The 23,783-nt window shown below is 40.6% G+C and overlaps 1 protein-coding gene across 1 annotated transcript; it reads right to left on the bottom strand.

The window, feature by feature from the left end:
- Nucleotides 1–694: 694 nt before the first annotated feature.
- Nucleotides 695–22,634, bottom strand: nudt14 (nudix (nucleoside diphosphate linked moiety X)-type motif 14). Its single transcript, XM_037750929.1, has 5 exons — nucleotides 22,435–22,634; nucleotides 10,378–10,421; nucleotides 6,013–6,077; nucleotides 4,084–4,384; nucleotides 695–1,331 (listed from the first exon to the last, which is right to left on the bottom strand). Exons 1-5 carry the CDS (start codon nucleotides 22,513–22,515, stop codon nucleotides 1,082–1,084), a joined length of 741 nt encoding a protein of 246 aa, XP_037606857.1. The 5' UTR covers nucleotides 22,516–22,634; the 3' UTR covers nucleotides 695–1,081.
- Nucleotides 22,635–23,783: the final 1,149 nt, after the last annotated feature.

Below are 23,783 nucleotides of genomic sequence, written 5' to 3'. Positions count from 1 at the left end.
ACCTTCATAAATTAAGTTTGATTGCTGCCATGTCCACCAACGTTAATGTATGACTGTATTACTGAAGCAGCCTCACACTCAAGCTGACGTTAGCTAGCCATGCTGGTCACTGTCACCAGCATCATTTAGTGATTTACCACACTGACGGTGAACATTCACGTATCGTATGTGCCTCAAATGTCAGTGTGAAAGCCTCGGTTAACCTGCTACACAACAGCTTTTCATCATTTTTTCTCCTGTGACAGCAAGTTTCTTTCTCCCAAAAGGGAGCGCAGCCTCAGCGATGACGTGATGCTGGTCTGGTCTATAGCTTGGAGCCATAAAGCCCCTCTATTATAGCTTTTTTAGGACATTTCAGGGAAACAAACCGGAGTTTGTTGGATTTATTGTTGGTGCAACTAACTACACAGCAACTCTTCAGCATATCGTTATTACTGTTACCGGTTTGTTTAAAGCAGAAGTCTGGAGACATGAGTCATGAGATTCTACTCTGGATGACGTATTGCCGGTCTGATGTATGGCTGGTTAGTATCACAGAGTTTGCAATGAATGCTGGGTGTTGTAGGAATGCTTGAAACAAGTTGGAATTTGACTGTAAGCAGAATAGAAAACTGCTTTTTTCTCAGTCAAGGTGTATTTAAAATACTTTTTTGCTTTTCATAAATGCAGGTGACATTCAAGAGCCTACACTAAAAGCAGTGGAGTATTCCTTTAATCAAGGGCAGGCAAATGAAATCAGTGATATGCAGCCATTTATAACAGATGGCACAGTAAATGAAATTATTAACAGACTAAAAAAAAAAAAAATTCTTCAAGAAGAGAGAAATGTGCCAGTGACCACCAGCTATGGCAAATTTGTTTTTAGGAAAAATATTAAGACCACATGAAACTCAAAAAAGGTAAACAGGACAAAACGTAAAGATACCTGTTGGCAACAAGACAAGGGGCCCACCTTTCATCATGTACCAATAAGCAAAAAGGCAATACAGGATGAAGAGCCATGAGGGGAAGAGTGGATGTGCTGGGCCAGTGTTTGATTTAATTTGGAATAAACGGTATAAAGAGGGCTGGTTAATACTAGTTACACATTGGTGGAGATCTTGTACTTGGGAGACATGTTATTATGGAACCAGATGAAACTAAAAATGACGCCCATGGTTTTGGGTATACGCTCGTCGTAGGCAAACGTCATGGCCTCGTGCAGCGGGACTTTGACCACCTCGATAAGCTCTCCCTCCCGTGGCTCACCTCCACCTGCGCTCACGCAGTTGTCGTCGGACACCTCGGCGTAAAACATGGTCTGCTTGGCACCTGTTACACCTACGCCTGCCCTGCAGGGGGGAATAAGGAAAAGAAAAAATATATTAATATCTACATATGTTTGCAATTATTCCTCAAGTTTTTACACATGGCTAGATGTCGTTTGAATATTTCAATACTGATGCCAAAACAATACCTTACTCTTCAGAATCACTTTTTTTTTCTACAAAACTCTTTTCCCCTTTATTTAACGAAATGCAAAAGCATCAGTGCCTCAAGTTGTCACTTCCATAAAGTAGGAGACTTGCAAGTGACTAATTATAAAAAGAACGGTCAAAATTGGAGAAAAAGAGAAAATATCCTGACGCTTAGACCCTATTATTGGTCAAGCTCCTAAAACCCTGGATCCTATACTTTCGATAATCCAACTTGATATTGTCTTTCTTAAGTCTTTACCTGCCTGGTTAAAGACCTTGACACACCGGGTGACCTGACGAATAAACGACACAAAAATGCAAAATACTCACCTACGATTATATTACATGTCTAGGTCTTTTATTGTGAAAGGTAAGCACAGTAGGAGTGGATCTGGTTTGCACTGCCTTTGTCAAGGTTGTGTTTAGAAGGTAGCCCCCAAGTTGCGAAAACAATTGCGAGACTCGCTGCCCGACGACCTATGCAAACCTTAACCATTCAAGATCATATATCTAGGGCTTTTATTGTGAAAGGTAAGAACGGAAGGAGTGGATCTGGTCAGCGCTGCCTTTGTCAAGGTTGAAAGGAGTAATAAAGTTTGCTGTCTTGGTTCGGACTATGAAGCCTCTGTGTTGTTGTTTCATAAACATAGGCACAACTCAACCCCGTTCCACACAACATGATTGGTTGATGCTTTTATTTGCGGTGCGAGAGCTCAGAAAACTCAACCTTGTTACGGAAAAAAAAAAAAAAATTTGCTTTTCGCAACGTAATATTCATGCACTGTTTGAAAGTATTCATAAAAGCACGGTAACACTTGCGCAAATGCACGCGAGTGACCATCCTCTGCCGAGGCGATATTCAAACTGAAAGTTCACCAAAGTTGAACTCCACGCAAATATGAAGATGCGAATTTGCTTCCCAAATGGAAGCAAATGTTTTTTCACCCGTTCACTTCCATTCCATGAGAGCGAAGGGGTGAAAAAACATTTGCTTCTGGCGGTTTAGCAAATTCTCATCTTCGAATTTGCGTGGAGTTCAACTTTGATAAACTTTCAGGCGAATTGCATTTGTGCACGTGTAACTGTACCTTGACAAAAACAACAGTTTGAAAAAAGGTGCAAATTTATCACGCGAAAAAAACCGCCCCCGGTGTGTAAAGGTCTTTACACCCACCTTTGTTTTCAAATTCCATGCCCCCACTTTGTAATGTAAGCTTTCTGTTATACATTTGTTGTAGCCTCCAACCTCATATGAATGCTGTAAAGCTCCGTCTTTGAATACTGGTAATACATACATAACAACATACATAAAAAACAGTATTTACTTTCTTTGCCATATAAAGCGAACTGACCTCGGGCTGCCTACTACTAGCACAGAACTACACCGTGCGCTCCTGTTAAAACCCCCCTCATAGGGGTCCTGAGGGTTAAGACGATACCCATCTATTTAATGGAAGCAGCCCACACATAACAACGGTCATAGACGACACCAACAAAGCCGCAGTCAAATCAAAAACACAGTTATGAGAGCTGTCAGTCAGAGATGTCCAGGTGCTGCTGTTTAATGTGGGACTGTTCGTCTCCTGGAACTCTAAACGTCTGAGTCCAGATACAGTGAGCTAATAATATGCTGACAGAGATGGATGCTTCCACTGATGCTTCTTTACAGCTCACTTACATAACCTCAGCATGTTTAGTCCCATCTCTTATCATTATGACACTACGTCCATCACCAACTTTAGGTTACATTATTTTATATGATATAGTGTATACAGTATTTCCACCAAAGTAATGTTTAAACTGGATTCATTAAAATGCAGGCTTTCCTTTTGAGTGCATCATATTATGTGGACTTTCAGAAAACTATATTTTAAGCGGTACTCCACCAAAAATTGAAATAACTCATAAACTCCAGACTGCTCTATCCTCGCCGGCCCACTGTTCAGCCCACTTCCGACCTTTAAAGAGCACCAAACCCAGCTGAAAAGCTTAAAACATCCCAGAGATTGAGTGGGTAGCGATTCAGAGGAGGTCTGGAACCAGCCTACATCCTGAGTACAGTGGTTCACAGTGGACAAGTGGATTATGCTGCAGAAGTGGTTTAATATATAATATATATATATAACTTAATAATAATGTGTTTTTTAAAATTCCACCATGAAAACTGGTAACTTTCAGAACTCATCCATGAAGGGCTTCCACATCGTTTAAAGCCTACAGGGTCGAGTGGTTGATGGATAAAAGGTTTTGAATGGACTACCACTCCTTTAAAGGCATTTTTAATGCTACCTGGAGTTGAATTTTAGAAGTCAAACTAAAGAAACAAAGCTGCAAATGTGGGTTATTTCTGAGTGAACATAGCTCAAGGAGGTTCAGAAATTATAAATGAAAAGGATACAAAATAGGACAACAGGATATTAATTGTTAAGGGACCAGAAATCCAGTGGGAGTGACTAAAGCAGATATTTAAAACACAATGAAAAGCCTTCTCTTAAAACGTATTTGTGTTGGGAATGGACAGGTCAAAAGTAAAAGGCCTTTGTAAAGTTAATTTACAAATATTATTACTTAACTTAAACTTCTAACTAAGATATTTCCTACAGCTTCAAATGTGCAATAAGCGAACCTGTAGGAAGTGATCCTCTTCAGTTTAGAGGCGGGCACATCGAAGCCACACTCCTCCAGGATCTCCTGCCGGGCGATCTCCTCCAGAGACAGGTTGGGTTTGTCCACCAGCCCAGCGCAGAGCTCGTAGGTGACCCCCGCTGAGGCCGGGGGCCACTGAGAAGAGCTCTCCCCCTCCGAGGCCGACTGGCCCTCCTGAGGCTCGGGGGCGGGGGCGGCGGCTTCGGAGGCGCCCTCCTCGCTTTTTTCGGCAGACTGAGGCGGCTGCGTCTTGGTCCTTTCCCACTCACACATGTATACCGCTGGTGGTGGAACACACAGAGAATATACCTGAAATTATTCTCATTACATTTTACTTTTCTCTAACCTCTTTAGCTACACAGTTTTCAAAAACATGTCTAAGGATGTCTGTTTCTTTCTGAAATAATCTTAAAGGGTAACTTAACCTCAACCTGGACCCTATTTTCTCATGTTTTGGTGTCCAACTAGGTCCAGTATTGAGGGATAAAGCTGCAAATGGTAGCTGCTCACGGGCTGCAATATGGTGCTATTGGGGCAAGCTGGCACCGTCATTTACATCCATTAAAAGTGCTTGATTTTTACCATGACAGGCTTCCTGTTCCTTTCCATAATGTTGTCAGACACTTATAATAACAATCTGAGCCTGTCAGTGGCAAAAACAAGCACTTTTAGAGGGCAGCAACGTTACATTGACGCTGCTCACTTGCCCTCTCAGCTCGATTCACAGCTGCCAAAGGTGTTATCCCTCAATACTGGACCAATTTAAAAAATTGTTTATCATTAGTCACTCCATTCAGACACAAAAACATGGGAAAATAGGGTCCAGGTTGGAAAATACCAAAGTTACCCTTTAAAATTAGGGATGGGTAACATATACGTTTTACAGACATCTCATTTTGGGCAACACAGATACAGTTACAGATAAATTACCACCAGCTCCTCAACTGTGAGGATTTTCTGCTTTTTCTTTCTTTATATCGTTATAAATTGAATTTCTGGTCAAAAGGAGAAACACACCTACTTTTAAACATTATGAAAGTTGGATATCAACAGAGTTTTGGATATGCAGAAATATCACAACGCCGACCTTTTCAAGACGGTGGTTGAAGGAATAAAAGAGGGAAGCTGTGTTTGCACGGTCAAACATGTCCGCCACCTGTTACATCAATCGGAGTATGTACGGCTGCATGTAAATGGCAATATTACTGGAATATTAATTTTCATTAACCATGTAAACAGGTTAGCATGAATACTGTCTTTTTCAGAATAAGGGCAAAAAACTTAATATTTTGTGCCTGGTCACTGAAAACTTCCCTGTACAGGTAAAATGCTGACAGTAACACTGTTGCTTTAATTGTGAATATCACTAAAGAAATTTAAATGTTAAGCCCATGCAATATAATATTCTGATATACACCCAGATATCAAATAAGAACAACATCAGGGTTTCCAGCAGGGTTTTATAGTGGAGGCTAAACTTTTATTGCCTGCTTCCAATAAGCTGACCAACATATCGTACACTCCCTGTTTAAAAACAAATGTCATTCTGTTGTAGACAAACTCAGATTTCTTTCAGATAAAGGACAGTTTTTTCCCCCAACAGCAATGAAAAAATATATCAATGCCCAGACTTCCTTGAATTTAGCACACTGCGGTGCTGAACAGTCCCTGGCGACTCCTAACAAAGGAGGTTTGGCTGCTTTGTAACAGGGCCTCTTGCCGTCTATTTATGAGTCTGCATTGTTACTAAGATCCAGTAGAATAAACAGGGATTGTAATGGACTGCTTTTTTAGTGAAAGTGCCCACAGGATATACAACAATCTAGATCGAGCTAGGTGACAAGGAGAAAATGATCTAACTGGATTGCAGAGGGCAGTTAATCTCCTGCTCCGTGTGGTGAAAACGTACCTGGACGGAACTGCTTGACGAGGACAAAACAGTGTGAGCTGGTGTTGAAGATCAGCACTGATACACTGAAGGAAAAGAGAAGAAAAAGGTCAAGTTTAAATGAAATCAGACAACGTTTTCTGATAGTAAATCCCTTTGCATCCATGATATACTGTATCACTTGTCTGGTAATCTCTTCCAGCATATACTGTAGGAGAATGTGGCTCCAGGAGAGCAGCCGGTCAAGGCTGGATGAGCTTTTAAAAAACCAGCAGTTATCAAAGAAGAAAGGAGTGGGAGTCAGGGGTTACTGGGTTAAAACCAGTGTCCGGGGAACATCCAGCACTTCGGGACGGTGGGTCAACAAGTATTCTAGGTATGTGAAAATCGGCAATTGTTTTAAAGATCATCCTGACAAAATAAGGAAACACTAAAAGCACTCCGGAAAAACAACAAGGACAAGCCACTTTGACAAAAATATGCAAACCCTCATGGAGAGATGATTTGGGCTTAAAATGTGGCTTAAAAATGTGGCTAAAGTCACAGACTGTACATAAGAAGTGGACGTAGTCACAGTGACGTCACCCATTGGTTTGTGGACTGCCGTTTTGAAGCCCCGAGTTTGGCATTTTGGCCGTTGCCATCTTGTTTTTTTGAGAGGGTGGAGCTATGTGGAGCAGTTTTGTTCAAAACTCAAGTCCATTTGGTGGCGTATGTACCTCTAACTAGTTTGCCGAGAAGAAGAAAAACAAGAAGAAGAAACAGAAGAAGACGATGGACGCGGACCCTCAATTGTAATACGAATGGAACCGCAAGCGCGTCCGTGCGACTGATACAAGTACGTAGGTGTCCGCTGAAAGTATGTCCGAGGCTTTACAGTATATGATGACTAAAATCTCATTTAAATAAAATTTGAAATATGTGAATGACAAAGTGCTAAAACCAAAATGACACTAAAATGATACTGAAACTAAAATCCATCCAACACTCTTCTGAACTAAGAGGACTAAGCGATGACTCCTACACACACAGGTGGTTCACTGCTGTACAGTATGTGTGTGTCTGTGATTATGTGAGCGTGACTGTCGCTGCCAGTGGAGACTTGAGGCCTGGGGTCGGTGTTGGGAAAGCGGATGTGTCTGAGGCGGCAGGAAGCCCTGCCCTGTCTTTCCCATGGTGGGAGGACATTATGGGACATTGCTATTACAACTCGTTTCTAGCTACAGCGCCTGGTCTGATGCTGATTTAATATCCGTTGGCAAGATATTTAAAGTCAAATGTCTATTATAGAACCCATTTTCATTCACATATCTTGAGGTCAGAGGTCAAGGGACCCCTTTGAAAATGGCCATGCCAGTCATAGTATGACCATAGGTTTTTCTAGTTTCATATGACGCCAGTATCTTCACTCTAGCTTTAAAACTGAGCCCGCTACGACCTAAAAATCGCAATTTGCGTTAATGCGTTAAAGAAATGAGTGGCGTTAAAACAAATTTGTGTTAACACATTATTATCGCGTTAACTTTAACAGCCCTAATTCATACAAAAATGCCCGATAATACTAGACACAATATTGCTGTGTGGCATCGAAAACAGCTTCTCCATGTGCGAGAAGGAAAACATCAATTGTGTTTAAAAAGCCTCTGGTGCATTTTAAAGGGCCTCATATCTGGACCCAAATTTCAGGATGTGGTTCACTTAGAAAGAATTATCTCTTTCCCCTCACACTCTACAGCAGTTATATATACCAAACATCCGAGCAATGAAAAACCAGTACTGATATTCCTGACAGCCTACAGCTGTAAAAGATAGTCTTGCTGGGTGATATCGCCGCCGTAGAGAACAAGTATGATGAGCTAATGTGGTAGATTTGGGCTAAAAGTGGGACACACAAGCCTGAGGCATGGAAGCTGTCCCCTGAGGCAGGCCTGGGTCTCGTAGCGCTGTTCCACACCATTACAGCTGCTCTACAGCTTCCCGCTGAAGAAAAATGCTCTAATGGTTAAACCAAGAAGCAGGCTAAACGGACGCTCAGGGCTTTTCATGCACCGTTAAGCTTTCTCTGCAGGGCTGCTGGCTGGGCGGCGGGAAAACTGGGTTATGGCAGACATATGAGGAGCGGGACTAAGGTGACGACTGGTTGCGCTGGTATCAAGACACCATCATCAGGTCCTTGTTGTACAAGGAAAAAACTGGGTTACGTGCTAAATAATCCATCTTCTGATACCAGGGCTGAGAATTTTTTAGAACACTACTTGCTTGAACACACTTAATGAGTGTAGAAACTGAAAACTTTATTGAAGCCTCCCAGTGGGGAATTATACCAATTGTGTTTACAAATGGATCCAAATGAATCCCAAATGTGAAATACATAATAATATGCACCCTCCACATGTATTAGCTGGCTGGTTGTACATAAATACATAATCAAACTCTTCAAAGTTAAAGGCATGGAAGCGAACAAAGACACATGAGCAGGACTACAGCGAGCACTCAACATGTGCAAATGACCATGCCATGCCTGTGGTCTCTTAAATTTCTTGCCCCGACTAAAAATACTTGCTGTCATTAAATGTTGCTTCCAGTAATAAACCAGTATGGGTACGCAAACACTCCCATAAACACATAGGTGTCAAAATAATAAAGCAATGGGAGTTTGCCCACCCAGCCTACATGTGTTTTTGTAGATTTGGAGACGGCTTATGGCCGTATCCCACTAGACATCTTTAAGCAAGCGTTGTACCGGATTGTCATGGTGAAAAGGAAGTCTGAAGGTGAAGCTTTACCAATCTACCCTCCAGCATCCACCTATGACCATGAGCTCTGTGTAGTGACTGAATAAATTAGATTGTGGATGTAAGTGTCCAAAATGAGAGAAATTTCCTTCACACTCCTCAAGGGTTTTTGTATGCAGGTTTTATATGTTTTTACATGTCCTATTTGTCCATTGCACAAATGAAGTTCCTCAGAGGAGTGGTGTAAAACCATTGCTCCTTCATGTGGACTTATGATTAGGATGCCTCCAGACACTTCCCTGTGGACATATTCTGGCCTGCGAACACCTTGAAATCCCAAGGAGGACCAGGAGGACATGGTTGGGGAGAGGGATGTTTGGTCCACCTTGCTTACAATGGGAAAGTGGTGGGAAATAGATGGTAGGGTTGGGCGTTTGGACAAATATATTGGCTATTGGCGATAGGCTGAGTACATCATCGGGTTGTTTTTTTTGGGCAACTGTTTGGGCGAGGTTTGTCATTTTATTTAGTTAATTTAATGATCTGCCTTCGAAGAACGAGAGCCACTTAGCCACTGCTCTGAACGCAGAGAGAGAAAGATAGTGGGGGGAAAACAATGTGCAGAGCTGGCATATTTTCACATCTAACTCGTGAATTAAGGGTTTATTTTAGACCAAAGTAGAGCTGGGGATTGTTGGAAAGACTAACTAGTTTCTGTCGATTTTGTGTTGAGCTTGAATGAAGCTCTGCTGCTGTTTCAAAACCTACAAAAGAAGTAGCTCACAAGTAACTGATCTCTGGAAGCATTTCAGGAACAAGGACTATCTTCCTTTAGACATTCACTAAATTAGATATTTTACAGTGCGTTGCCTACAAATCTTCCACATTTTTTGAAATGTGTCCTCCTGAGGAGAAAATGTCATGCGCACTTAAACAAAAATGCAAAACAATCCTGGATGCTTTCAATACAGGCTTAAATGGGGAATAACACTTTGGCAGAATTTCCACCTGGGGGATAGATGGATGGTCCCATGGGCTGTTTTCTTTAGGAAGTACAGATTTGAGGTTTACTGCTTTTGTCTCAGTGGGACTATTTTTCACAGGGACCTCTCTTTGGGGTCATGAGTGGAGGAAAGAGGGCTTAAATGGCCTGAGACCTACCCCAGGGCATTACCTGGGTAGAACGGGGAATAGGAACTGGGGTTTTTGACACAAATGTGTGATATTTCTCTTACAGTGCCCCCTGTAAAGCTCAAGACATTTATAGCCTTTGCCAAGTAGAATAACAGGGCGCCAGTTCCCGAAAAACAAGGTCTGTTTTGGTTCAACTGTCCTCCCAGTATTTGGGAGATTCTCGAGAATAAAGGTATACAAATACCATAACTGAGATGCCAATACTGCAACGGCTACAGGTGAAAGGACACACACCAAACCTCACACAACTTATTTCTTTTACTGTGCACACAACGCATGAGCATATAACTTTATTTATTTAAAAAAAAATAAAGAATTACAGCATGTTTTGTGTCTGTTTCCATCTGTTTGTTTAGAGAGACACCACTTCTCTTGACATTTGTACAGTTGAATTTGCACATTCTTGAAACTTCTTGTGCATGTGTGTGTTTATGTAGAGAATAAAATATGTTTTTACCTATCATGGGTTCGCATGAAGTCCCAGGATTTCTTTGTGCCATTCTGTGAAGGAATAAGACAAAATAAACAACATAAGTTAATACAATAAGCACAACATGATTTTAATCCTCAAACACTGTGGTTTGACAACCGAGTGAAACAAGTGTATTCAAATAGTAGACATACATACGGTGTGTATTCAGTGTACAACAACTTCTTACTCTCTTTGTTTTTATGTGACTTGCATGGCAAGATGTCAAATCACTGCTGATTTATTTCAATTTGAACACTCTAGAGGCAATCAGCTGCTCCACAACTGATGCTTGCCACGACATGTTGAAGTAATCCAACAATCCACACCCAACAAAAACATCTGCAGATACGCAAGTTAAAAGGCACTGTGCCCGCACAAAACATTGACACTGTTGAGCTTCATCAACTGTAGTTCAGCAAAGGGCATTTGAAAGAAAAATGCTATCTGTAATCTATAATAATTACTTGAATAATATATTAGTAGCCAAAATTATGCATGAAAAATAACAATGTGTGTTGCTTTTCCCTACCAAATATACAGTATATACCACTGCGGCTACAAAAATTCATTACACAACTTGCAGCAAACACAGGCAATAATATGTCACCGCAGAAATTAGCAGCTTTGGGCAAAATGTCAGGAACATCCTGTGACTTACAACTCGGAAAAGTGATTTATTGAGTATTTTTTGACTTGTTAATGTCCTGATATTTATTGATTTTTATTTACCAACCCCCATCGAGTACTGTTGGTGAATTTTTGGGAGTCTAGCGCAGTGGTTGTTTCTGCATCCTCAGTCAGAAATGGATCCACAGTCCACACTGCTGGACTTAAGCCGGGTTTCCACACAAAGTGAGGTGGGACTTTTAGTCCCAGGAACTACTTTTCAAGGAACTAAAAGGTTTATTCAGCTCATTGATGTCTGCGTTTCCACAAAGATTAGGCGCGCAACTATACATACAACAATGCCATAAAAAGCAACAAACGCACATCATTATTCGTGCGACACTGCCAACAATAGGAAGCATGAAGGAGATTCAAGTCGTGCTGCTGTTGATCGTGATTTACTTCTTTGCAAATGGGGTCATTGAGTTAACGCTGGAAGAGAGACGAGCAGTAGCAGCAAAGCGGTTTCAAAACACCCGAAATGCTAGACTCAAAGATCATAAATAGATTTCACGAGCCTTTGTGGAGATTGACAGTCAGATGATCTCTGATAACTACATACTAAAACATAGTTATTAAACTTATGTGACAGACGTTGTTGTAGCTAAGTGTTTATATGCCCTACGGTCACATCAGCACATCAACAAGACGTGCAGCTGAACACTCCTTCAGTAAATTTCCAGCAGCACAATTACAATCAAACCATCGATGTGCAGGTGTGTGACCGGCACAAAAGAGACACAATCACAAACAATCAGCACTAAATACTCTGGCATACTGACATCTTAAATATGTTGGCAGTGACACGCATACATTCTCTGATTGTTGGCTCATCACTTTGCAGTAAGCGTTAAGGGACAATGAAGTAAACAGCCTGATAGTTTAGTTCATTTTGAGGTTATTTTCATTCATGCAAGGTGAAGCGAGGAACAGTGTTTGCAATTCAGGGTGCAACCTTAAAGAAAATCCAAATAATATGGAATTCATTACTTCATTTCACTTCACGTTTAGTGTGAAGACAACAAGTAGTTCTCATCCGTTGATCATCATGTATTTTGTCATTCACATAAACTCAGCAAAGATGTGTGAATTAAACTGAAAACTTCGCATTTATTCCTCTATCCACACAGATTGCATGCGGTATAAATATGGTAAAGTTGGCCTACATTCTCTGTGCCCGAGGAAATATGGCCTTGATTCAAATTTAGGCTACACCTCCTCTCCACCCACAAGCTCTTTCAGACGCAGGGATGACAGCTTTACTAGAGCAGGCTTATATTCAGCCAGAATAGATGTGCCTTCGCGTGTGCCAGTGTGGTGATGCAGTTCCAGTACCACCCAAGAGATGGGAGTAGGCGAAATGGCAAGCTAATTGCACCGATAGAATAAGACATAATAAATCTACTGTTGTGGCAACAGGGCTTGAGTTAGGATGTGCCACTGTGCCAAAGATGCAATGTGCAACTTTGAGATTTTCCATCTAAAAAGGGAATAAACCCACACACACAGCTTTCAATTGTGACTGACTCATTTGACTGATTAAAGTCTCCCTGGCATTTCTAAATATTCTCAGATTAATTCTCATTACAGAGAAGGGCTGGGCGATATGGCCAAAATCTTCTATCACGATATAAGGATAGTTATATATATCATAATAAAGCATGTCTATATGAAATAACCTCATGGTAAAGTCTATTTTTTATACTCCTGTTCGAATTAAATAATTGACAAATGAAAAGTAGTGAGTATTTTCTCATTTAAGAACTTGAGTGCAAAATGAACCTAACAGTTTTAAGTGAAATTATAGAGAAATAAATGAATAAATGTAGGCCTCGTCTTTATCGCGATAGAAACGATGCAGAAAAATATATACGATAGACATTTTTATAACGTTTTGACAATATATATCGTCGTATTGCCCAGCCATATAACGGGGTATGAATATGGCTGACTGAATATGGCTGGAGAAGTGATGTATGTTGTGAAAAAATATATTAGCATCTGTGCAATATTGTGTAACTAAAATACAACAATACAGCACACTAAAACCTCAAAACGTGCTGAAGTTGAACAAACTTCTTCCTGAAAAAGACTAGAATTTTTTTAAATCTAGCGTACTCGTGCTAGTTTATCAACATTACCAACCCTAGCTTTAAGTGGCATTTTTTCCCACTGGATATCATGATTAATACCTCTATTTAAAAGCTAATATCGTTAGGAAAAACGCACCACAATGCTGTTTTACATAATATCCAATTTATGAACAAAACCTTTTACTCATCATTCATCCATAAAACTACCATAAATCACACTTTCAGCCCTCAAAATCATCTCAACAAATGGTCAGACGACCGGTGCATGACCTAACGGGTCACGGCCACAGGGCCTCAATGTGAAGCCAAGCTAGCATAATGCTGTTCATGCATCATTAACCATCATGTTGTGGTGTGAAATGAGAGCATGAAGCCAAAGTTTGTGTAGGTTTAGTTGTTGTATTGCTATGGTAATCACCTTTATCTACTGTAACAGCTATTATATCAGGTCAATGACAAAGGCTTAATGTATGCACATTTGAATACTGAGCTGAGACGATATAAGATTAAACTGACTTTAATCAAAAAAATGTTCATCATCATTTCTAGCACACATTTATCTGCTGCGTGTCTGTTTTTTGTATTATTTTATATATAGTTTGGAAAGTATGATGTATAAGAGATCTATATCTGGTTTAAATTGTCCATAAACCAATACTGCAGGCTCCTGCTGCAGGTATTTATACACCCGTCAGAAGACAAAGACAGCAGTTACACCATTCATCTTTCCTCTGGCTGTCAGCCCATTAGAAAGGTGTTGACATCATCCAAACTCCTCGCTGTGGAGTCGTGTCATCACAGATGCTCTGCCTGCGCTGCAGATCGTCTACTAGCGTAATTACTCTCACAAAAATATCATGTCAACAAAGTGTGCCAAGTGTCTTACACGCCATCATTCCTCCTTGAGGCCAAGCCAGCCGCACCCCTCTCGCTTTTCCTCGGTGAAAGCAAAACTAGTGTGAAGGCGTGTGTGCGTGTGTGTGATAAATCACTTGTCGTGACTGAGGCGGAGATGCACTTGTCGTGGCTTGTTGCTTTGTAAAGCGTGCGTATTGAATAATGGATGAGACGGAGCAGGTTTTTTCCTGTCAATGAACCATATTTTCATGTAGATTGTAAACAAAGATGTACACTAGGGCTGTCCCGCATATATGTCAAACTGATGTTTATTTTTTCCTACATAATATACTATATAATATAATAGAATAACTATGACACTTTGGGAACATAACATTTATATAATAATAATAATAATAATAATAATAATAACGTAGCCATAAATGGGATATTCCATTCTCACTTTTGTTGACATTATTTAAGTTAATTGTTTTAATAAATGTTTAGCAAATAAAAAGATGTTTTGTGGAGAATACAGCATACACAACACAGCACCAATATTTAGAAAACAAATATATGGTTTGTGGTTCTGAAATGTTTGGTAAGCACCCATTGACAATTACCATAACTCATTCAATAGCTTATCACCTCACAATAAAGCTACTCTGTACAAAACTAGGTGATTCTGATTGTTGGTTTATTATCGGTTACGGCTAAAAAGACACACCATGCAAGTAAGAAAGACGACTTTGAGGCTAACCACCTCCCCAAATCTCCAGCCATTAGCCAACACATCGCAGACCACTCAGCTGAACGCAGAGAGACCGAACCAATATCAACCCTCGATCAAAGTACCGGAAAGACAGTGAGGAAGCAGACATCCACATTGTAGAAGTAATAGAGCGTTACTGGGATTAATAACTGTAATGCCATTACTAAAATTCAAATTGAAACCCCTCACACTACTCATTACTGAAAAAGTAATCAGTAACATTGGCTTTAACATGATTTTTTATATTGACCAGGCGGCAACCTCTGATTCTGAAAAGTGAAGCAAATGCTGAAGTGCCTTAAACTTGCATTCTTTCTAACAGCCAGCAGGGGGCGACTCCTCTGGTTGCAAAAAGAAGTCTGATTGTATAGAGGTTTATTAGAAAATGAGCCTACTTCTCACTTGATTTATTACCTCAGTAAACATTGTAAACATGAGTTTATGGTCTCAATCGCTAGTTTCAAGTCTTCTTCAATACAGCATGATGTTCATTTAGTAAATTATGGTCCCATTTAGAGTCAAATAGACCATAAAGCAGGGGATGCTTAAAGGCGTGGCTACCTTGTAATTGACAGGATGCTACCACGGCGTTGTCCAGTCTGGGAGTTGTCCGTGCTTTTGTCTTAGACCTTTAACCCTTTCACAGTGTGTTTTCAGTTCATGAAAGTTAATTATTAGCTCCACCGTCTCGGGTCACTTCTGGTTGCAAAAAAACAAGATGGCGACAGACAATATGCCAAACTTGAGGCTTCAAAACAGCAGTCCACAAACCAATGGGTAATGTCATGTTGACTACATCCACTTCGTTTATACAGTCTATGATATTGACATGTAAAATGAGTGTTTAGCTGCAACAGGAAGTTGTCTTCCTTAACTTTACCTCCACGCGGTCTGTGAAGGCTGACTGTGGTCAAAGATCTGGTTTCCTCGAGGCTGACACTTCATTCATTCACTCTTTTCGAAAAGCATGAGAGAAAAAGATGCATTTTCAAATTTGGCCACCTTAGAGCATATAACATGTGAGATTGCAGGAAGAGTGTGTGCCATCTTTCCAGCGAATTCTGGCAACAGCAGATGGTGGAAGGTGTGAAAAGCTGATGACAAAACAATGACTTCCAAGGAGGTCTGACCATTCAGAAAAGCAATTCCAGGGAAGGGAAACAAGTCAAAACAACATCTTCCCAACAGGAAATTGCAGGATTGAGAAAACATGGTCTTAATTTTGAAAAACACCAGCACCAAAAATACCAGTAATATGAGTCAGAGAATGAGAGAAAGACTAGCAACCATCTTGATTATAGTCTAGTTTGTTTACAGTAACCATACTAAAATATCACAATTAATGTAGCGATGATTTATTTCACTGATCAAACGCCAAAAAGATGATTTATTTTCCAGCCACAACATACTGTATGAGGTAAAACTACTCACACACACACACATATATTCCCTCTCTAGTGTCCTGTCACCACTCACAGATGGTGGGGTTCCCCTCATTACTCGGGCCACTTGCTGAGAGAAGGGGGGCGGGGACGGCTTGAATGGCCCAGGGGAGACGGAGAATCATGGCCGACATGGATTACGACAGAGAGATTAGCCCGTGGGGAGAGAGAGAGAGAGAGAGAGAGAGAGCGAGAAGGAGACAGAAAGAGAGAGGAAGGGAAGCAGGAACAAGGCTACACAGGACCTTGAAATTAATGTGGTCCCTCTGGCTTTGGGCATCAGAAATGACAGACTCCTGTGTGAATGGCTATTGTAGGGAGGGATGTATGGTCTTTTAGGTGCTTAAAGTCTAATAACCATCACACACACACACACCTCCATACACTATAAAGCCAGCAGCTGCAGCAGAAAGAGAGAAAAAAAAAAAAAAATCAACTACCGTCCTCAAATACAATAGCACTCTTTGAATCTCAACATGTGCTCTCCAGTTTTTTTTCAGGTTTTAGCTTCAGTCTGTCTTCTCACCAGCCGGAACAAAGGCAGCAGCGCTATCACACACACATTACAACCAGTGAACTAATGATCGGCACAGTTTAAACGTGACAAAAAAGCATCTGCACCTGCACAAAACTGATCGACCAGTAATGACGAGATTACAGATCTGCAGCATGAGTAAGTGGCTCCTATCCACAAAACCCAGTGTCAAGGACACACACTCCTCAAGTACACACCCATGTGACTGTGTCCTCGAGTTAAAATCCACAGAAAGCATGTAGACCTCAAATCACATCAAGTCAGTTTACATGTTAGTGTCCCTCCGATGCAAACTGACTGACTGACTTGGAGGAATTGACCACAGCCTGTTTCTGTTTTAACCTCTGTTTGCTAGAATGGTTTGAAATGTTTTCACTTGGGTGCAGTCAGTAGCATTCATGTGAGATCATTATTTCATATCTATGCATGCAGGCTGTAATTTCTCCCAACATGTTAGGGCTGGTATAGTACTGAAGCAGTTGATTTATCAACAAAAACAACCTAGATACAGTCTAACCCTGACAGCGTGGTCCCAGCGCGAAGCATCGCCCTGATGGGCTTTATTTCACAACAATGACCCGCTTGCTGTACATTATCACGCTTATTACATGGCTGTTTACCTAAGAAATCAATAATTTGACAAAAAAGGGTCCGCCAGAGTCCGACATCAGAACTGCGTCCATAGCAACGGTCTGTCATACATAGCAACGGTCTGTTGTAAAGAAATAACAGACTGTAGAACGCCGTGATTGACCAATCAGAATCGAGTATTCAACAAAGCCGTGTAATAATTAGCACTAAACATAAAAAGTACAGTTCAGGTTGATGGGAATGTTAGTAATGTTGCAGGTATTTGGTCTTAAATCAATGACAAGTTGGCCTGATGATGGTGCTACTGGAGGTGGGGTTAAAGGAAACACTAGTTCTTGCTCTGTGGGCCACATGGATGCGGATGATCGCCAGAAGATACGGGTAACTTTGTCACTCAGGAGTCAAACTTTGTTTCGCTTCATGCCCTTGATTTTAAGTTGAAACAGCATAAGATGTTTTACAGTGTGAATTACGCTGTTATTATTCATTAATTTAAAATGTCCACTGGGTAAAACAAGAACTCATTTTGTTAATTTCCACTCACAGTAATAATTATCACCCTGCCCTAAAACGAAGGTTTTAAACCATGCAGACATCCTCTCTCCACCTACAGACACACTCAGGCTAATTTTACTGCCACGATTCGAGCTCAAGCCCTATAAATAACCATTCATGTGAGAAAATGTGTGTTTTTAGATCATAATGGATCTCATATTCACTGAAGGAGTAGTGGGGCCACTGGCTGTAAGCTATACTAGATAAATAAATCCGGATGAATAATTCAAATCATTATAATGAATAAATGGGAGGTAATTATCCTGCTCCAAGTAGCAACCCGTGATTCAACGTAAGCACGAGGCGACGGAGATAAGAGGGGTTTCCCCGAGTCAACGAGGGACAATCACCTGCTTTGTAGAGAGAGGCGAGGGAGACGAGACAAAACACCAGTAAACACTAATGATGAAGAGACCCTCTCGCGCATGACATTATCTACTTTTAGAGTGTGTTTCTGCGTGTGAATAGGTTTGGGTTAGTGACCAGTGGCTAAGCTAAGCAGATGTACCGATGAACATAAAAGGTTTTGGGGAAGAGATGCTCCCTCAGTGTGACTGAAAGGCCTTTGTGGGGAGTCCCTGAACAGCTCCTCCCGAGCTGCACAGGAGAGATGACGAGGATGAAAGGGAGGACAGGACGAAGGAGAGGGAGTCCACCATCATCTCTTTTGTTGTCCATCTGCTGTCTTAGCCGTTCCGCCATTCTCTTGACAAGCTTAACCCCCCCTACTGCTGTCACAGGTGTAAACCCCAAATGGGAAAAAAACTCCTCACTGAGCTCCCCTCGACATGAGTGCCTTGGTACTTGAGTTTTCTGATTTAATTGAAGGCAACACTACAAAAGAGCACTTTCAAATTATAGATAGTTGCAGTTTCTTTACGTTTAAAAAGTACTTTCCGCTCTGGACATTGAGCATCCACCCGATTCAACTGTTATCAGGCCAATAAATAGGCCTTAAAAGTGGCTATAAGCACCATAAATGTGGGTCAGTTGGGGCCTACTGCGCCTACTACATTGTAAAAGTGAAAGTGAAACTTAAAAGCAACACATTCTAACATGTTGTAAGACTCAATGAAACATTACATTTTGGACACAAATAAAATGGCTTCTTTAGGTTCAGACAATAAAACTACAACTTATTTAGGTTTAGGCAAAAAAACTACAACTTCTTTAGATTTAGGCAACAGAACTACAACTTCTTTAGGTTCAAGCAATAAAACTACAACTTCTTTAGGTTTAGGCAACAAAACTACAACTTATTTAGGTTTAAGCAATAAAACTACAACTTCATTGGGTTTCAGCAACAAAACTACAACTTCTTTACTTAACCTACTTTAGATTTAAGGCAAAAAACTGTTAGGTTTAGGCAACAAAACCACAACTTCTATAGGTTTAGGCAACAAAACTACAATTTCTTTAGGTTCAGACAACAAAACTACAACTTCTTTAGATTGAGGCAAAAAACAGTAAGGTTTAGACAACAAAACTACAACTTCCTTAACTTTAGGCAACAAAACTATAACTTCTTTAGGTTTAGGCAACAAAACTACAACTTATTTAGGTTTGGGCAACAAAAAAACTGGTTAAGTTAAGGGAAAAACATTGTGTCGTTTCAGAACTGTCTACTAAAGCTTCTGCTCCATTCATAATTGCTTCGGTCATTAGAGGTCGTTGTCATGTTCTTTTATAACTTCTTTCGGTGATCCGACATGTGAATAGATGATAAAACCTACAAGTTGATGTAGTAGGCCCATATTGACCCACATCTATGAGGCTTATAGTGACTGATAACACCTATTTAATAGCCTGACAACAGTCTAATCGGCTTAAGCATCGTAACCAGCCCAGAGTGAAGAAAATAGCCTTAATCTTGAATGTAATAATGAACTGTACTTCATCAGTAAGACCAGGTAAAATAACATCGTCCTATCATCTACAGGGTACGTAATGTGTTTTAAGACCAAAATACATCTTCTGCATCACTGTCACTATCCTGCTTTTACACAACAGAAGCCAAGTCGATAACCCAGGAACAGAGAAACTGCACAAATATTTTGAAACCTAAAAATAAATGCATCCTGGACTGCAGCCTATGTTTGGGTGAGGAAGGATTTCTCACTTTGCTGGAGACCATCAGGACTCACAGTCATCACACTTTTCTTTTAGCAGGAGGACTTCATAAAAAAACAACTGATAAAACCATTAAAACACAGATAAATAAAGCATAGTAATACTGATTTACAGTCATGCTTCAGGATCACAATCTCATGCCTTTTAATTTCCAGTATGCAGTTAACAATATTGAGCATTTACTACTGCAAATCATTGAGGCAGCTAATATAAAATTTGACAGCTTTTGATCTCCTGAGATAAAAATGTACACTTAACGAGATTTCGGTCACAGACGATCCACTTTGCCCGCCCTGATTGCCATCATGACCTGGATAGGCAGCTAAAAATGGATAGATGGATAGATGAATGAATAGATGGATGGATGGATGGATAGCGATTATACAAGCACCCACAAGCTCTAGAATATACTTACAGTAGGACTACTGAATCTAATCTGAATCTGTAGTCTTTGCGGTGTGTTTGGGTGCAACTTTTTGGCCAAGACAAAAGCGACGTGAGGCGACACAACTAGTGGCCTTCGTCGCCGCTAGTTCTTTGATGTCGGGTTGATGTGTGTGGGCCTTTAGGCTTCACTCAGGCAAAAATGTGTTTGGATTTGAAGGTGCAGTATCCAATGTGCTTCATGTTTAAGGTAGGAACCTGACAACATTTTTGGTCACGTTCAATATCAAGAAAATGCAGTATATGTAGTAAATGGGGTAAAGATCCTTATCTGGACTTGCATGGTAAATGGTAAACACCTTTCTAGTCTTTTGACCACACTACATGCTTACGTTTACCCCATTCATACACACACACACACATTCACACACTGATGGAAGAGGCTGCCATGCAAGGTGCCAAACTGCTCACCAGGATCTCATCTAATGCTAACTCACACACCCTCACACACCGATGGCACAACGTGAGGTTCAGTATCTTGCCAGTCGAACCGCCAGTCTTACGATTAGTGGGTGACTCGCTATACGTCTGTGCCACAGCAGCCCACTATCTTATTATCTATAAGTCTTATTTAACAGTTGGGATCAACAAGTCTCACCTGACCTGCTATTCAGACGGAAAAACACGTAACACACTGTTAAACACCTCCTCATACTATAATGTTGGTCAAATTTAAAACCGCAATTCAAAAATTGTTTTGTGACAGGGAGGGGGGTTATAATTTAAGAGGAAAATTTTAAAAAACATCGTGTTCGTACAACAAAGAAGAGTATGTGTATTTCAGTCTGTGGGGTGGATTTGTGGAATGGGATGGGTGATGTGTTGAAGCGGAGCACAAATATAAATCACTTTAAAAAGCTATACAAAAAAGATATTTTTCGGAGGTATATGGTTGAAGAAGAGTTGTGATAAGGGTTGCGTTAAGGGTTATCTACTTTTTAACTCCAGATGGATATGTGGGTTGTAAATAAACTTGGGATGCTGTTCATATATTTAATTTGTGATGTGAATAAATCTGGGATAGTTTTGATATTATATTATCATTCTATGATATATGAGTTAGTAGAGGAGAAATGAGAAAGAGGTATGGAAATAAATACTTCTTCCTACTCCTTTTTTGGACACTCTTGTTTTGTTTGTTATTATTTTGTATCTGTTTTTATTTATTTTTTATGTTTGAAATAAAGTCTTTCATTCATTCATGTAAAGCATGTTGAATTACATGGGATTTATTGTTGTTTTTGTTGTTTTTTACCGTGGTATCGAATTTGGTATCGAGAATCGTGGAAATCGACTACTAGATTTCTGGTATCATGACAGTCCTTAGCTGTATGCATATTTCCCTGCATTATTCCATGTTATATCCTGGACCTGTAGTGTGGCAAAACAGACATTTAGAGTTATACATTCACACAGCATTTGAACAGGTAAAAGGACCATCTAGCTGTGAAGACCTCTGACCTGCAGACACTAACACACCACACACAGGAGAGTCTTATTTAACAGTTAAGATCAACAAGTCTCACCTGACCTGCTATTCAGACGCAAAACAAGCTTCCTTGTCACATAACACACTTGCTAAACTAAACACCTCCTCCTACTTTAATGTAAAGCAACGTGAACATGATGCTCAACCTAAAAACAAACACCTCTTTAAGCAAGCAAGCTAACGTTAGCATGCTAGCTGCTAGCTGTTCTCTCAGATAGGTTTAATATCAAACACACAGAAACACACATGTGATGTAAACACAAAGATAATACGGTTGTTTAGTTATTATAGTTAAAGTAGGGAGGATTGTAGCAGCCAAAGTGTGTGTTTAAGGTCAGTTCAGCCTTCATGTTATGCTAGCCTGTTAGCATGTTAGCTGCTAAATGAATGGGGGTTGTGTTCAGCCTCCAGCATCTCTCCTCATCTCTCCTCTTCTCTCCTCATCTCTCCTCTTCTCTCTGCTCCTATCACACAGATTAACAACTCACCTGGTTGTAGTGCACCCTGAGAGGCTTCAGGTAGTCGGACTCTGTGCACGGAGTGACTTCTATGGTGTTAATCTCTTCCATAGTTGTAACACTTGGAGCTGGAGGATTGTGTCTGCTGTCACCGTTCACACACACACACACACACACACACACACACACACTGACAGTGGAGGAATGTCTATGGGAGCCCAGAGAGGACATGAGGCTGAGAGAAGGACACTATTAGTGAATGGAGGAGAAGGTAATTTATTGCAAAATCCTTTTTATTCCCTTTTTCCCCCCAATATAGCATAACAAACAAAACAAAACATAACACCGGTGCCATAATACAAAAAAAAAAATTGATATCTTACATTTAACATTTAAAGGGACTGTTTGTAACTTTGTAAGCGTATAAATGTACCGGGTCTTTGTTCCTTCACCAGATTTCACAATGGCGGCGGCGTTACAAACTTTCTCATTTTACAGCTAAACCGTGCACTACAAGATGATTCTGAGAACATTTGAGGAGAGAAATAGGCATTAACGTAACATAATATTGATTCATATTTGATCAGCGCTGCCTAGTTTGACCGTTTGGTCAGAGTTCGCGAGTGATTGACAGCCGGCTCTCATAGACAGCAGATGGACAGTAGACCTCAGATCAGTTCTTACTGCTTGCTTTCTTCCGGTCTGTGAAATCTTGCAGATGCCGTAAGGAGCACCGGAGGACACCGGAGAACACAGAGGACACAGAGGAACATGATTTTTTTCAGGTTATCTGTTTCATGTACTACTGTGACGATATAGCGACCGTTTTATAAAAATAACTTTTTTTAATCATATTTGCTCCAACCTCGCCTACTTCATCTTTAAGGAAAATCTTGAGGTACTTCTACTTTACTTGTGTATTTCCATTATATGCTACTTTATTCTTCTACTCCACTACATTTTGGACGCAAATATTTTACTTTTTACTCCACTACATTAGATCATCAATACAAAACTGGGTTGGCGGTACTCTTCCACAATGATGGCATGAATCGGGGCGGCGTTATCAGCTATAACCGCCGTATGAGAGCAGTGCAGAGCAGCAGCCGTGAGCTATCCAGTAAGGCACGCTCACATGCACTAAAAGGCATGCGTGGCCGGCCCGCCGATGTCAGCAAAGCACAGAGAAGCTCTTATTACAACACAGAGAGAGAGAGTGACTTCATTCTCTGCTCAGGTAGACATTACTCCTCTAGATCTTTACATAACAAATAGTTGTTTTCTACTGAATATCGTATAATTCACCTTTAAATGCCGGATACAGCTCCATATTAAACATGAAGAGAAGTCCAGCATCCTCAGGGTGCTGAGCAATGAAT

The sequence above is a fragment of the Sebastes umbrosus genome, chromosome 18 (assembly GCF_015220745.1).
Source record: "Sebastes umbrosus isolate fSebUmb1 chromosome 18, fSebUmb1.pri, whole genome shotgun sequence".
Taxonomy (NCBI): domain Eukaryota; kingdom Metazoa; phylum Chordata; class Actinopteri; order Perciformes; family Sebastidae; genus Sebastes; species Sebastes umbrosus.
This window is presented reverse-complemented; position numbering and strand designations above follow the sequence as displayed.

Bases quoted from the DNA above. Each gene is read 5' to 3' on its own strand.
- nudt14 (XM_037750929.1), bottom strand. From the start codon at position 22,515: ATGGAAGAGATTAACACCATAGAAGTCACTCCGTGCACAGAGTCCGAC. The intron at 10,422-22,434 runs GTGAGTTGTTAA...ATTCCTTCACAG, and splicing joins TCAGGGTGCACTACAACCAG to AATGGCACAAAGAAATCCTG. The intron at 6,078-10,377 runs GTAAAAACATAT...CTTTTCCTTCAG, and splicing joins TTCATGCGAACCCATGATAG to TGTATCAGTGCTGATCTTCA.